The following is a 16,452-nucleotide window of genomic DNA, read 5'->3' on the forward strand; positions in this document are numbered from 1 at the left end:
ATATAAAAAGTAATAAGAGTTGGCGGGAATATGGTGAAAAGGGAACTCTCCTACACTGTTGGTGGGAATGTAAACTGATTCAGCCACTGTGGAGAACAATATGGAGGTTCCTCGAAGATCTACAAATAGGACTACCATTTGATCCAGCAATCCAACGTCTGGGTATCTATCCAAAGGACAGGGGAACACTCAGTCATAAAAGTGCTTGCACATCAATGTTTATTGCAGCATTATTCACAATTGCCAAGACATGGAACCAACCTAAATGTCCACAAACTAATGAATAGATGGAAAAAATGCAGCATATATACCCTATGGAATACTACTCAGCCATAAAAAATGACAAGACCCTAACATTTGATAGAGAGTGGTCATATATGGAGGATCTATTGCTGAGTGAAGCAAGCCAGGCTATGAAAGAAAGATATTGTATGTATCCACTTAATATATACTAACTATCTGAACTCTATGGTAGAGAACAAAATATTGGAGAACATAAAAGCACTGAAAATACTTGATGAGGATAAGACAGTGTGAAATGAGGGAGGTGAAGAGAAGAGTGGGAAAGATACCAAGAGAACAAATAAGAGAGGCATGACATTAGTGGGACACAGATATGATTTATTACCTGTCGATGATAACATGTATAGTATTCTCAACTAGATTGGTTTGAGAAATACTTCATGATGGGTAAAGTCTTTTTACAAGCAAAATGAGAAATAGTGATTGACTGGTTAAAAAAATAATTGTAATAATAATAATAATAATCGGGGGGGAAATGAAAAGGTATTGAATGATGAAGTGAGGATTTTAATGTCTCTCTATTGACTGACATGCATGGCATTCCCTTTTGAAAAAGCAATGTAATACACTGTAAAATTATGTGCAATTCAAGGTAATATAAACAAGATTATGAGGATAATAAATCATTTTTTTAAAGACTACATTTTTAAAAATGTTTCCCACTTAAAAAACGTTTTCAGACACGTAGTGCCTGGTATTTACTAGTGTGAAAAGAGTTCATGAAACCAAAAATTAAGAACATTTGCTTAACATTTGATTAATTCTCGCTCAAAAGAGAGAGTGAGTAAAGGTTATCTCAAACCATAAGATGTCATCAGGGACATTCCACTCAGATCAGTTATCAGATCAGTTATAATAAACACATTTCTGCTGACTTCATTGACAAAGTAAGACTTTTACTTCATTAAAGATCATTACTGACATGGGAATGGTTAAGTAATTTGTGTAAGGACTAGTTCTCTGAATGCTCACAGATGTCTTCTAATTGTTTCTGAAACGCATTCATTCCTTTATGGTCTGTCTGCGTATATAGACTGATACATCTGTGTCAGCAGCCGTATCTGTATTTATACTTATCTATGCATTTATGCTTCAGAGAATTCAGATAATTTACAAAGAATTTTTCTAAATAAGCAATTATTCATTTTAAAAAGGTAGCAAGAAATAAGGAAGCCAGGTGACTGGAGGTCTCTAGGGAAATATTCAGGAAAAACACAGAAGCAGTATTAGTACTTTCACTAGTAAAAGTGTCTGAGAAACATTAGGTTCAATTCTGAGCAAGCATGTGGCAAGATGTTTATTTTTCAATATGAAATCATGTACTGACTTTCCAGAAAGACAGTAGGTCTAACTGTAGGATAAAAATTTAAGGGTAAGATATTATTATAAAATGATGAAATATAGAAAATTATCAGTTATTATAATGTCCTGTGTATTTTCAAGTATAAATTATTTTCAAAAGGAAAGAAGAATATATTCTTTTAAAAACATAATGTATATACTTAGTGCTCATTGAAATGAACAAACCAGAATTATAATTCTAAGTGGATTCTGAGAAAGAAATTCTAAAATGTGCATTATTGAAATGGGCATTCAAAACACTTGATGGGGATTCTGCAATGTGACATGACATTGTGATTTAAACAAGATTTCCCAAAGTAGGATTATACAATATTTTAGCGTAAGGACATTTTACAAAGGAAACAATAGAAATCACTGATTTTCTAGATGAGAAAAATCTGTCAGCAGGTGTGGGGGATTCAGGATTGCTAATGTCTCACCCAGCGGCCTTCACAAGATGGAACCAGAGAAAGAACCAGAAATCCAGACCTCCTCTCTCTTTTTCCTCCATCTCTGGGTAATTAGGAGCCAAATATTGGCAGTATTTGGCTTACGCAATAAACATTCTCTTATATTTTCTAAATATTTTGTATTCTCCTCTCTAGTTTTCCTAAATTTAATAAGAAAACATTGAATGAGGGGAGCTATTTCCCTCTTTTCTCATTTACAGACTTGTTTTTCTCCTCCGTTTTGGTCACATCGATTTTAACAAGATTTTGCAAGCCTCATCAATTATTTCTGAAAGAGGTTTAAGCCAATAAAATTGTAAGGAACTACAACTGTATACTTCCTTCTCCCCTTCCCGATCACTCACATGCTCCATAACTCAGATTTCCAATATGCTCAAAATCTCACTCTTGTACTGAACAATAATAATCTTGAGATAAATCTAGATAAATGCAGTTAAACATGGCTGTCAATAACTGTGAAGACTGGCTGTGTCTCCTTGTCTGATGCTGAAAAGTGAGAAAAATCTTTATTTGTCTTAAGTCAAAGAGTGAAATGCTAAGTCTCTAACTTTGGAAATGTGAAATTGGCAAGCTGGGAGAGAGTTTGTTTTTATTCCAGAAGTCTAGAAATGGACCATGTTGGTAGCTTGGGTTTCTGCAACGGCTAGGTCTTTTGCTCTATTTAGGTGCCATTATACCACCTGGAAGAATCTCCTTATTTAGGTGGTCCATGCCCCTACCTTTGAGGAAAAAGAACATCTAAGACACCCCACCAGAAAAGCATCTTGGCAAATGAGGAGCATTGCCTAGGCATGCGTAGGGAACAGACTTACGGTGGACGAGTCAGGGCGGAAGATTACTCCTGTGACAATCATCCTCAAGGCCTTGCGAAACCAAGGATAAAACATGCCATATATAATGGGATTGAAAGTAGAATTGAAATAGCCCAGCCAGAGGAAAACATTGTACAGGTCTTCAGGGGTGGTAAAGTTAATGAAAGGGTCGATGATTGTCAGGACAAAGAAGGGCAGCCAGCACAGCACGAACACTCCCATGACTATGCTCAGGGTCTTGGTGGCCTTGCTTTCCTTTTTGGAGGACTTTGCTTTGCTTTCTGACTCAGCCTGCTTTGTCCTAGGACCCGTTCCAGTTTGTTTAGCATGTTTTCTGGCTACTTTGAAAATGTGTATGTAAATCCCCACCATGACTGTCCCAGGTAAAAATAAAGTTATAAAGGAGGCCAGCACCCCCCAGAGTTTATTAAATATCAGAACACACAAACCTGTGCAATCAATGGCTGCAACAAAATCTTCCTCACCAATTATGTTTAATTCTGAGAATACCAGGCCAAAGGCAAAAAAGATGGGGATGGACCAACTGATGAGTAGAAAGACCTGTATGACAGAGAAGGTAATTTTGGTGACATAATGCAACGGGTCACACACGGCGTAGTAGCGGTCAACTGAGATGAAGCAGAGGTGAAAGATGGAGGTGGTGCACAGCATGATGTCACAGCAGCTGTGGACTTTGCAAAAGAGGTCTCCGAAGTACCAGCAGGACTCGATGGACCTAATCATGCTGAAGGGCATGACCACACAGCTCAGCAAAAAGTCCGTGATGGCCATGGAGAGGATCAGGAAGTTGGTTGGGGAGTGGAGCTGCTTGAAATGGGCGATGGAAATGATGACAACCATGTTGCCCAGCATGGTCATCACAATAGCCCCGATCATGACCACGTACATGGCAAAGACACTCAGCACAGACCTCACGTTTCTAGGGCATGAATTGTTAACCGAAGCATAGCAGAACTGTACTTCTGGGGGATTCCAAAGGTCAGGTGAATTCATTGTCTTTGCCTTGTGGGTACTGAGGTTATGTTTTTGTTTTGTTTTGTTTTGTTTTGTTTTTTTCCCAAAAGTACTGGCTTTTTCTCCTTTCTGTAAAAGAAAAAAGAAATGATTGGCAGGGCCACCTTTTATGTAGGCCAAGAGGCCCATCTAAACGAGCATTTCTTATCCAAGTTTAGACTCCTTGCTGTTAAGAAGAGCTGCTTCCCAAACCTATGTGAATATGAATCACCTAGGGGTCTTTTGAAAACACAGATTCTAGTTCTGATTCCATTAGAGGCTGAGAGCCTGTGTTTTCATAAATTCTCAGATGTCAATGCTGTTTATCCAAGGAGGACTACCTCTTCAACAGAAAGGGACTAAGGTAAACTAAATCCAGCCCCCAAACTTATAAACAACACAGGTGCTTCTTGTTTCCATTACAATAATATGGTGCTTTATTTGGAATTCCAAATCCATAGGCCAATCAAGGATTTTTTCTGTCCTACTTATTTTAATAAATTTATAAGATAAAATTGCCACTATGACCAAGGGCTGTGAAACTATTATTCAATATTTAGCTTTAAGATTGTGATGCTTCTATGTTTTAAAAGTTCTCTGGGCATTTGCAAAAGCTTTGAATCCTGTCATTTGTTTCACATTATTCAATTAAGGAAAGACTTCTTTCTTCAATGTAAAGAATATAGTTTTAGAATTAAGAGCGGTATGATGACAAACTAAAAATATAACAAAGATTATAAGATTAGCCATGAATAATCTCAAGAAAGAAAAAAAAAAGAATGAGTACTTCCAATGAGGGAGTCTATATAATCTTGTAGATTATTGCCCTTCCTTTAGTGGCTAAATTTACAAATTCAATTTATGTTCAGATGCTCTTGTCCACAGTGTTCAAGAATAGTGTTGATAATAAATGTCATGTTTAGAGTGCTCATTGTTTCATCTGTCATTTTGTATTATTTATCCTGTTGCCCCTATATCGTGAAAATAATGAAACTGTCTCCTCCAGAGTATTTGTATTTCCAGTGCTGGGAGTGGAATTGTAATTTGAAGATCAATGGCAAGATTTGTGAGGTCTAAAGCTCGGATGGACAAGTGAACTTTGGCCTGGGAATAGGACTAAAACACACCAGTCTGTTAGGAAAAACAAACTCATAAGTGCCTTCTCACCAAATTTACTTGAAGAAGACATTAAGGAAATACAAGCACTTTTGAAATTAATATTTATATTATTAGCAACAATAGCTCAGCAATTATTCCATAGCCTGTGTATTATTTGAAATCATTACATTATGGCACATTATATTTGCCTTGGATATAGTAATTTAATTTCTCATATGGAGATCCCTCAAAGATTTACAAATAAAACTACCATATGATCCAGCAATCCCACCCCTTGGTATCTATGCAAAGGACAGAAGAATCCTTATCTTGAAAAGTGCTTGCACACTGATATTTATTGTGGCATTATTCACAATTGCTAAGACATGGAACCAGCTCAAGTGCCCACAAACAGATGAATGGATTGAAAAAAAAAAAAAAAGTGGCACATATACTATATGGAATACTACTCGGCCTAAAAAAAAATAAGACTGTGGCTTTTGGCAGAATGTGGTAAATATGGAAGATTTACTGCTGAGTGAAGCAAGCCAGGCTATGAAGGAGATACATTGTATGTCTCCACTTAATTTATACCAACTGTTGCACTCTATTGCCAAAACTGAATGACTAGAGGACATAGAACTATAAAAAATGGTTATAAATACCAGATACAGTGTGGGAAGAGGGTGGGTGGAGGAGAGTCTGAGGAAGGACATTAAAGAGAAAAATAAAGAGGTAAGGTGTTTATGGGAAAAAGAAAGGGGTTATTATCTGTTGACAATAATGTGTATAGTAGTCTCAACTGGATTGGTGAAAATGTTTATGTGTTGGAATACTCACTTTGCAAACTAAGTGACATATGTGAATGAATGTATAAAAGAAATTGAAATAAAGTATAAATATATATATAATTATATATATATAATTATCAGAAGAACATTTTTCCATTTTTATTGTTACACTAATCATCTAAATATTATGCAATTCAGTTGAACATGAGAAGCCAAACCATAGGGAAGTGAAATGTAAAAAGAACAAAAAAAGACTTACCAGGTGTTTTTATGAAGTTTGTCTATCAATCCGAACAGACAGCATAAATTACTTGATTACTAATACTTCGGTTCCTGAGCTATAAAAGACAAAAATAATTAAACCTGGAACTTCATTATCTTGTTTAGAAAATCAACTTCATCCTAACTTTTGTCTTCTTTGTTCTTATATTTTAAAATTTCTAGTGTGTTTTTTCACTTATTTTAAAATTATCTTTAAAGATAACTAACAATTATCACATAATTACTGAAGCACTTACCACTATATTTAAACAAAGCATTTTCCATACCATATATTACTCTATTCAACACTTCATTGCAGTTTTTGAAGTTTTAAATTTTACTTTTGAAAATCTAACCTCTAATAGAATTCATATAATTTAACCTCCAAGGTTTGTAATGAGAATTTCATTTATTTACTAATTTGGAAAACATTAAATACTACAACTTTTAGAAATTAATAGTATTCTCTCATATTCTTATTGCATAGCTGCATGTGGTAAGGAAATATTCAAACATTTACTGGTTAGATTAAGACAACGAGAGTGAAAAATACAAATCCATTTTTAAAATTTTTTACATGAAATAATGATTAAGGTGATAAAAAAGATAAGAATAATTTTGAACCCCATCATACACTCTCAAGCAAAAATTACAAAACAAGTAATCAAAAGCAAATATGAATGCTGGTCTGCTGCTTTGTTAAAAAAAATTGTTATGGGAACCAGCAGTTAGCGTAATGGCTATGTCGCTGGACTCCCACGTAGTCGACCACGGTTCGTGTCCCAGACCCGGTGGCTTAAAACTCACGCCAGGCGCGTGTGCGTGCGTGCCCAAGATCCCGAGAGGAGAATGGAGGAGAAGGGATTGCGGCGTGACCATCCCCCCTGGGGGGTGATTTCTCGCTTTCTGTCTCTGTGTCTCTCTCTGTCTGTCTGGCGAGCGCACGCACCCTACAGTGAAAATCTCTCCAAAAAAAAAAATTGTTATGAAATTAAATAGAATTGGGGTTTTGTTTGCTATATAAAAAACGTAACAGAACAAAAATTCCTTTCCTTTGGAGAGCCACTTCCAAAAATTATGTGGGCGGCAATTTTTAGTAAAATAAAGGTAAAACCTCTAGGGCATCTCACTTACATCATGAGACATTGTTATTGTGCCTTTTTCTTTCTTTACCAATAACATTTCTCTGCACATTAACAACAATAACTTAGTTATAATCATGGAAACACTTACCTGAAGAAAGTAGAGCAAAAGTTTGGAATTTCTCTCAGGAGGTAGAAAGAAAGAAATTCTAACAATTCAGGAAATTAGCAAAATTGCATAGTATTTTTATCCAATCTCAGTTCTTTAAGAGCAAGGATTACGGACCAATGAAACAGACACAAGGACTCTGAAATAGTGATTTAGAAAATATGGAATCTCAGAATTGTAATTAAAAAAAGAAATTACGTAATTTTTTTCCCCAACTACTATCTTCCTAAAATTATAGTAGCATATATGTTTTTCCCTCTAATAGAAAGGGGAAAATATTCAACCACTCAATATTGCATTGTAAATAAACGGAAAAAATTAGGAGAGCATACTTTATGCCCACTGTATCAGGCATGATTCAATTCTCTTAACGCTTACATAGCTAACCACTCCACTCCAGGGATTCTTTCTGCAAAAATAATGATTTTTACCCTATTTGAATAATCTCACCCGAACCATAGTTTCTTAGGCAAAAAGATGAACTAATAAGAAAAATCTTGTATGCCTCTCTGTATCGTTGCCTCTTTCACATCTCAGTGATTTTAAAGACAGTTCAGGTTTAGTTTTAGGGGTTAGTATTCTAAGCATGGTTTCTTTCAACATGCAGGAAAAAATAAACAAAAGAAAAATATATAACTGTGTGACTTTTTGCCTTTCCTGGTATCTTATCCTTTGATATTCCAGTCTTTGTTTGCTAATCAGGTAATTCCAGGTTAAAGCCGTTTGAAAGTGAGCACTGTGTTGTGCTCCAGTTTCTTACCAGGCAGATGAGCATTGTGCTCCCCTGTTCCCTCCCCATTCCGCTCACTTCTCTCTAGAAATGGCACTTGAGCCCATACTAGTGAAGGTAGGCTCCTGGCAGGCTGCTCCCTCAGCAGTATTTATGCACAGAGTCTGCCTCTTGAGGCTGCCTTCCCCGTGTCCTGCTTTTGCCAGGTGTGTCCTTCCACAACCTGTAGTGCGCTGTCAGTGCAGGGATCTCAGGAAATCACCAGAGAGTTGGCTCCAGGAGGATGAACTGGTTTTTTGACATCACAGCTATGACCTCTAGGGCCAGCATGGACCAGCCATACACAGGCCAAAGACAGTTCCCAAAAGAGAAAAAAGAAAAAAGAAAAAGAAAAGAAAGAAAAGGGAGAGGAATAAAGGGAATGGATGGAAAATTTAAGTCAAATCCAAGTTATGCTTTAATCCACTTGTACCACATGCTAAATGAAGTTTTCAAATAGTGAATTCTTTAATCTCTGGTAAATGTTGACTTATTTTTACTTTTTCCTTTTCCTATCAGGCATGAGTCAATGACATTTCTTCACATTGCAGTTTTTTTTTAAAGGGCCTTTTGCCATAGGACCCATGTGCTTGCCAGAGAGAGACAGAGACAGTGAGAGGGAAAGTGAGAAACCACCCTCCCCTGGGTAGATGGATGAACCACAATCTCATCTCCCCCATTCTCTTCCTGGGATCTTGCGCACACACACGCACATGTGCCTGGCATGAGTTTCAAGCCACCAGGTCCAAAACGGAGCCATGGCTGACCATGGGGGAGTTCAATGACGTAACCATTATGCCATCAGCTGGTCCCCACATTGCAGTGCTTTAACTCTATAGTACTCTAAATAAAGGTCTTTGGCCAAACCAAAAAGTAGAAAACAATATTAAACAACCAAGTGACAAGTGAATCTTTCCATCACCATATGGATACTTTTAGGATCACTGGGGAAGATGATCCTTAACGTGCCCTGGCCCTACATACTAATCTTCAACTATATAGGTTGGTGATTGTATCACATATCAAGACCACACAGTTGTCTTATGTAGATACACAATGCTATGGAGAACATCAAAACGGAATTATTTATTAAAACAGAATCAAGTTATTCAGATTGAAACCAACTGGTAAAAAAAAAAAAAAACTTTATTATATTTGCTAAGGATTATCTTCATGACATTAAAGTCGTGATTGATAGGGATGACCAGAGGAAGCCAAGTGGTTCTTTTTCTGCTCATTGTAAATTTTTTCCAAACTTTCTCCCAAATACAGAACTAATAACTTCAGAGTTTATTTTTATTCTAAGTTTTGACTGTGTCAATCAGGGTACAGTTAGGAAACAGAAAATAAAACTGAGAATGTATAATAATAAAAACAAATTGTTTTAAGAGTTATTAGAGGGCTAAACACACACAGATACACACACACACATGCACGCACATACAAGAACAACAATGAACAAACAGAAAACACTGAGGTTAACACTAATAGTAACCACACTCCCACTGACACTGCCATTCCTAACCCCATCCTCACCCGTGAGGCTTGGGGAACTAGAGTAGTACAATAGGGTTATCAGAACCTAGAAATACAGAGCAGGGCCCCTCAGCTAACTAAGTGGTACCTGTCACTGAAAGTTTGTTGTCAAAAGTCACAGAATACTGGATCTGGATGGTGGCATGTTGGTTAAAGTGCTGGACTTTCACATGGATGAGCTCAGTTTGCTCTGACTGTGGATTAAGGGCAGATTTGTTCTTCCTTCCTGTCTTCTCATTCTAGAACACAGGCTGAAGGAGCAGCTGCAATGGAGACAATCCGTCCTCCTGGCAGAGGGTCGAAGTCCCAGAACTGAGCTGCACCAAGCAATTACACTTAAAGCTTCTCTCCGAATGTGGTGTCACATGGGCCCAGACTGTAATGATCATGGCAAGTCACACAGCCAAGCCCAGTGTCAATGGATGGGACACATTTGCTCCTAGTAGGGGAATAGAGAGCAGGGGAAAGTGCAGGGGTGGAGAGCATGAAATACAGGTGGGAATCTGGAAGACAGACCTCTCAGTGCCAACTGTGACAGCAGCACTGAGGGTAGGGAACCCCTTCTCACTTGTTTATCAGAGACTTCCCCTACAGCTCTGACTGCAGTCATCAGAAATCCAGAGACCAACAATACAAACTGTGAAACTTTGCAAAGGAAAAACGGCTCGATCTTCTCACTCTGCTTCGTTTCACTTCCTAGTTCTAGCTGCTCCTTTAAAAACCACTTTTATAAAACAGGAAATATTCAGAAGCAATTCACATGAATCATTGTTATAGAAATTGCCTTGATCAGAACCCTTGTCCTTATAGATGGCCTATAGGTCATCTATTTATCCTCATATGCATATATGCACTTCCGTGTATTACATAGTCACTCACGCTACTGCTGCGGAGAGCTATGATGTGGTTTGACTAAGTTGTAAGAAAGCACATAATTAAGTGGAGAGATGTTCAGAGGAAAAAATAATGGTCAAGGTTTATACAAACTAGGAGAAATTCATCCTGGAATTTGAAACTATGTTGATACATTTTATGGAAAAATTTTTTGTTTTGTTTTGTTTACAAATTATTTAATTTTGTTTATTTTTTTTTCAATATGCTACTGGGTACATGTGCACACCAGAGAGAAGCAGTGAGAGAGAGAGAGTGTGGGGAAGATGGAAAGTGAGAAAGCAAACCACCAGGTCCAGGACTTGAACCATGCCATCTACTTGCCCCTAAGAATAAGAGGTTATTTTTTTTTAAAGGAAACAGAAAAAATGCTAAGCAAGCACAAAAACACTGAGAAATGATTGTGCTTGTGAAGCTAGTTTCCAATGGCATCTAGAGGTAGAGATGAATCCTGGTGAGGTTTCAGCCTGTCAGAAGATAATGGAGAGGTCCTATAGCTACCGCCTTCCTTCACATCTGATGAGTGCCCAGGTGTTCACATTTAAAGGAAATTCTTATACCAGAGTGTCTATAAACCTTATGAGAAATTATTCTATTTTTATATTCACTTATCTCTACCTGAAATTTTAGCACTCCTTTTTGTTTTGCATGTAGATAAAACCCACATATTGAAAAAAAAAAACCCACATATTGGCTACCTCAGGCTTTTGCCACCAATTAAAATGAATATTTCATATGGCAGTATAGTTGCAGATATTGTGTGATTTCATTTATAATCATCACTTTCTTGAAATCATAACATTTTATACCACCTGACATCAGATCTCATTATTTGTAGTTTTCAGAAAGAAATAACCATGATTATACTATGTATTTGGCTATTTCTAAGATATTTTGATCAAGATATTTAATATAATAAATTTACCTTTAAGATTACATTTTTTAAATAACCCCCAAAGCTTACAGCCAACTGATTTTTGACCAAGGATATCAATCAATCCATTGGGAAAAGGGAAACCTCTTTAGTAAATGGTGCTGGAAAAATTGAATATCCACCTACAGAAAGATGAAACTGAACCCCCATCTTTCACCATTAACAAAAGTCAACCCAAAATGGATCAAACATCTGAACCTGAAACCTCAAACAATAAACTACTGGTGGAAAATGCTGGGGAAACTCTGGGAGATATTGGAGTAGGCAAAGATTTCTTAAATAAGAGTCCCAAAGCACATGGAATAATCCCTAAAATAGACAAATGGGACTATATCAGACTAAGAAGTTTCTACACAGCAAAGGACACAGTAACAAGTGTGAATCAACAACCCTCAGAAAGGGAAATATTTTTGTTAAATATGCCTCAGACAAGGGACTGATAACCAGAATACACAGGGAACTCAAGCGCCTTACCCAAAAAAGAATGATTTACCCAATTAAAAGATGAGAAAATGAGGTGAACAAAAATCTCTCTAAGGAAGACATATGAACGGCCAAAAAGCATATGAGGAAATACTCAAAATCCCTCATCATAAGGGAGATGCAGATAAAAACCACAATGAGATACCACCTAACCTCTGTCAGAATGGCAAAGGTTAAGAATATAAAAAGTGATAAGTGTTGGCGAGGATGTGGTGAAAAATGAACTCTCCTACACTGTTAGTGAGAATGTAAACTGGTTCAGCCACTGTGGAGAACAATATGGGGGTTCCTCTAAGATCTACAAATAGGACTGCCATTTGATCCAGCAATCCAACGTCTGAGTATCTATTCAAAGGACAGGAGAACACTTAGTCAGAAAAGTGCTTGCACATTGATGTTTATTGCCGCATTAGTCACGATTGTCAAGACATGGAACCAACCTAAATATCCACAAACTGATGAATAGATTGAAAAAGTGTGGCATATATACTCTATGGAATACTACTCAGCCATAAAAAATAAAAAGACCCTGGCATTTGATAGAAAGTTAGTGGATATAGAGGATCTATTGCTGAGTGAAGCAAGCCAGGCTATGAAAGAAAGATATTGTATGTATCCACTTAATATATACTAACTATCTGAACTCTACAGTAGAGAACGAAATATTGGAGGACATAAAAGCACTGAAAATACTTGATGAGGATAAGACAGTGTGAAATGAGGGAGGTATAGCGAAAGATACCAAGAGAACAAATAAGAGAGGCATGACATTAGTGGGACACAGATATGATTTATTACCTGTCGATGATAACATGTATAGTATTCTCAACTAGATTGGTTTGAGAAATACTTCATGATGGGTAAAGTCTTTTTACAAGCAAAATGAGAAATAGTGATTGACTGGTTAAAAAAATAATTGTAATAATAATAATAATAATCGGGGGGGAAATGAAAAGGTATTGAATGATGAATTGGGGATTTTAATGTCTCTATGTTGACTGACATGCATGGCATTCCCTTTTGAAAAAATAATGTACTACACTGTACAGTTATATGCAATTCAATGTAATATAAAAAAGATTATGATGATAATAAGTCAATTTTTAAAAATTACATTTTAAAAAATGTTTCCCACTTAAAAGCCTTTTTTAGATAGGTGTTCCCTGATATTTACTAGTGTCAAAAGAGTTCATGGAACCAAAAATTAAGAACATTTGTCTTAAAATTTAATTAATTCTCACTCAAAAGAGAGAGCGAGTAAAGGTTATCTCAAACCATAAGATGTCATCAGGGACATTCCACTCAGATCAGTTTTATACACACACACACACACACACACACATACACATACACATATACATATATATATATATGTTGAATAAATACATTTCAGCTAACTTCATTGACAAAGTAAGACTTTCACTTCTTTAAAGATTATTACTGACATGGGAATGGTTAAGTAATTTGTGTAAGGACTAGTTCTCTGAATGCTCACAGATGTCTTCTAATTGTTTCTGAAACGCATTCATTCCTTTATGGTCTGTCTGCGTATATAGACTGATACATCTGTGTCAGCAGCCGTATCTGTATTTATACTTATCTATGCATTTATGCTTCAGAGAATTCAGATAATTTACAAAGAAGTTTTCTAAATAAGCAATTGTTCATTTTAAAAAGGTAACAAGAAATAAGGAAGCCAGGTGAATGGAGGTCTCTAGAGAAATATTCAAGAAAAACAGAAGCAGTGTTAGTACTTTTACTAGTAAAAGTGGCTGAGAAACATTAGGTTCGATTCTGAGCAAGCATGTGGCAAGATGTTAATTTTTCAAAAATAAATTATGTACTGACTTTCCAACCGTAGGATAAAAATTTAAGGGTAAGATATTATTATAAAATGATGAAATATGGAAAATTCTCAGTTATTATAATATTCTGTGTATTTTCAAGTATAAATTATTTTATAATTTTATAAAGGAAAGAAGAAAATATTCTTTCAAAAACATAAGGTATTTACTTGGTGCTCATTGAAATGAATAAACTGGAATTATAATTCTAAGTGGATTCTGAGACAAAAATTATAAAGTGGTCATTTTTGAAAGGGACATTCAAAATACCTGACAATGATTCTGCAATGTGACATTACACAGTGATTTAAACAAGATTTCCCAAAGTTGGATTATACAATATTTTAATGTAAGGACATTTTACAAAGGAAACAATAGAAATCACTGATTTTCTAGATGAGGAAAATCTGTCAGCAGGTTTGGGGGATTCAGGATTGCTAATGTCTCACCCAGCGGCCTCCACAAGATGGAACCAGAGAAAAAAAACAGAAATCCAGACCTCCTCTCTGTTTTTTCTTCCATCTCTGGATAATTAGGAGCCAAATATTGGCAGTGTTTGGCTTATGCAATAAATATTCTCTTATAGTCTCTAAATATTTTGTATTCTCTTCTTAGTTTTCCTAAATTTATTAAGGAAACATTGAATGAGGGGAGCTATTTACCTCTTTTCACATTTACAAACTTGTTTTTCTCCTCCATTTAAATCTGCTGGTAGCATCAATTTTAACAAGATTTTGCAAGCCTCATCAATTATTTCTGAAGGAGGTTTAAGCCAAAAACAGTAAAACTGGAAGTAACTACAACTGCATGCTTCCTTCTCCTCTTCTCAGTTATTAACATGCTCCACAACTCAGATTTCCAATATGCTCAAAATTTCACTCTTGTACTGAACAATAATAATCTTGAGATAAATCTAGATAAAAGCAGTTAATAGGTGGTCCATGCCCCTACCTTTGAGGAAAAAGAACATCTAAGACACCCCACCAGAAAAGCATCTTGGCAAATGAGGAGCATTGCCTAGGCATGCGTAGGGAACAGACTTACGGTGGACGAGTCAGGGCGGAAGATTACTCCTGTGACAATCATCCTCAAAGCCTTGCGAAACCAAGGATAAAACATGCCATATATAATGGGATTGAAAGTAGAATTGAAATAGCCCAGCCAGAGGAAAACATTGTACAGGTCTTCAGGGGTGGTAAAGTTAATGAAAGGGTCGATGATTGTCAGGACAAAGAAGGGCAGCCAGCACAGCACGAACACTCCCATGACTATGCTCAGGGTCTTGGTGGCCTTGCTTTCCTTTTTGGAGGACTTTGCTTTGCTTTCTGACTCAGCCTGCTTTGTCCTAGGACCCGTTCCAGTTTGTTTAGCATGTTTTCTGGCTACTTTGAAAATGTGTATGTAAATCCCCACCATGACTGTCCCAGGTAAAAATAAAGTTATAAAGGAGGCCAGCACCCCCCAGAGTTTATTAAATATCAGAACACACAAACCTGTGCAATCAATGGCTGCAACAAAATCTTCCTCACCAATTATGTTTAATTCTGAGAATACCAGGCCAAAGGCAAAAAGGATGGGGATGGACCAACTGATGAGCAGAAAGACCTGTATGACAGAGAAGGTAATTTTGGTGACATAATGCAACGGGTCACACACGGCATAGTAGCGGTCAACTGAGATGAAGCAGAGGTGAAAGATGGAGGTGGTGCACAGCATGATATCACAGCAGCTGTGGACTTTGCAAAAGAGGTCTCCGAAGTACCAGCAGGACTCGATGGACCTAATCATGCTGAAGGGCATGACCACACAGCTCAGCAAAAAGTCCGTGATGGCCATGGAGAGGATCAGGAAGTTGGTTGGGGAGTGGAGCTGCTTGAAATGGGCGATGGAAATGATGACAACCATGTTGCCCAGCATGGTCATCACAATAGCCCCGATCATGACCACGTACATGGCAAAGACACTCAGCACAGACCTCACGTTTCTAGGGCATGAATTGTTAACCGAAGCATAGCAGAACTGTACTTCTGGGGGATTCCAAAGGTCAGATGAATTCATTGTCTTTGTCTTGTGGGTACTGGGTCTTTTTTCTTTTTTTTTTTTTTTTTTCCAAAAGTACTGGCTTTTTCTCCTTTCTGTAAAAGAAAAAATAAATGATTGACAGGGCCGCTTTTTATGTAGGCCCAGAGGCCCATCTAAATGTGCATTTTTAATCCAAGTTTAGACTCTTTCCTTATAAGGAGCAATCCTTCCCAAACCTATGTGCAATGTGCATGTGAATCACCTAGGGATTTTTTGAAAACACAGATTCTGGTTCTGATTCAGTTAGAGGCTGAGAGCCTGTGTTTTCATTAGTTTTCAGGAAATGTCAGTGCTGTTTATCCAACGACCACTTCTTCAACAGGAAGGGACCAAGGAAAACTGAAACCCCAAACTTGTAAACAACACAGGTGCTTTAAGTTTCCATTGCAATAATATGGTGCCATATTCGGGATTCCAAATCATAGGCTGATCAAGAATTTTTTCTGTCCCGTATATTTTAACAAATTTACTAGATAAAAGTCCCATAATGAGCAAGGGCCGTGAAGCTATTATTCAATATTTAGCTTAAAGATTGTGATGCTTCTATGTTTTAAAATTTCTGTGAGCATTTG

At 36.9% G+C, this 16,452-nt stretch overlaps 2 protein-coding genes across 2 annotated transcripts; both read right to left on the bottom strand.

Annotated features, from left to right (window-relative positions):
• Positions 1-2,899: 2,899 nt before the first annotated feature.
• LOC102487624 (trace amine-associated receptor 4) lies at positions 2,900-3,940 on the bottom strand. The gene has a single exon (XM_006144312.1). It carries the CDS (start codon positions 3,938-3,940, stop codon positions 2,900-2,902), a length of 1,041 nt encoding a protein of 346 aa, XP_006144374.1.
• Positions 3,941-14,815: 10,875 nt separating this feature from the next.
• On the bottom strand, positions 14,816-15,856 carry LOC102488044 (trace amine-associated receptor 4). Its single transcript, XM_006144313.1, has one exon. The coding sequence runs from the start codon at positions 15,854-15,856 to the stop codon at positions 14,816-14,818; it is 1,041 nt and encodes a 346-aa protein (XP_006144375.1).
• Between the last annotated feature and the right edge of the window lie 596 nt (positions 15,857-16,452).

This window comes from Tupaia chinensis, unplaced genomic scaffold, assembly GCF_000334495.1.
Source record: "Tupaia chinensis unplaced genomic scaffold, TupChi_1.0 Scaffold000117_2, whole genome shotgun sequence".
Classification (NCBI taxonomy): domain Eukaryota; kingdom Metazoa; phylum Chordata; class Mammalia; order Scandentia; family Tupaiidae; genus Tupaia; species Tupaia belangeri.

What these genes read in the sequence shown, in the direction of transcription:
- LOC102487624 (XM_006144312.1), bottom strand. Translation starts at nt 3,940, where the DNA reads ATGAATTCACCTGACCTTTGGAATCCCCCAGAAGTACAGTTCTGCTAT.
- LOC102488044 (XM_006144313.1), bottom strand. Translation starts at nt 15,856, where the DNA reads ATGAATTCATCTGACCTTTGGAATCCCCCAGAAGTACAGTTCTGCTAT.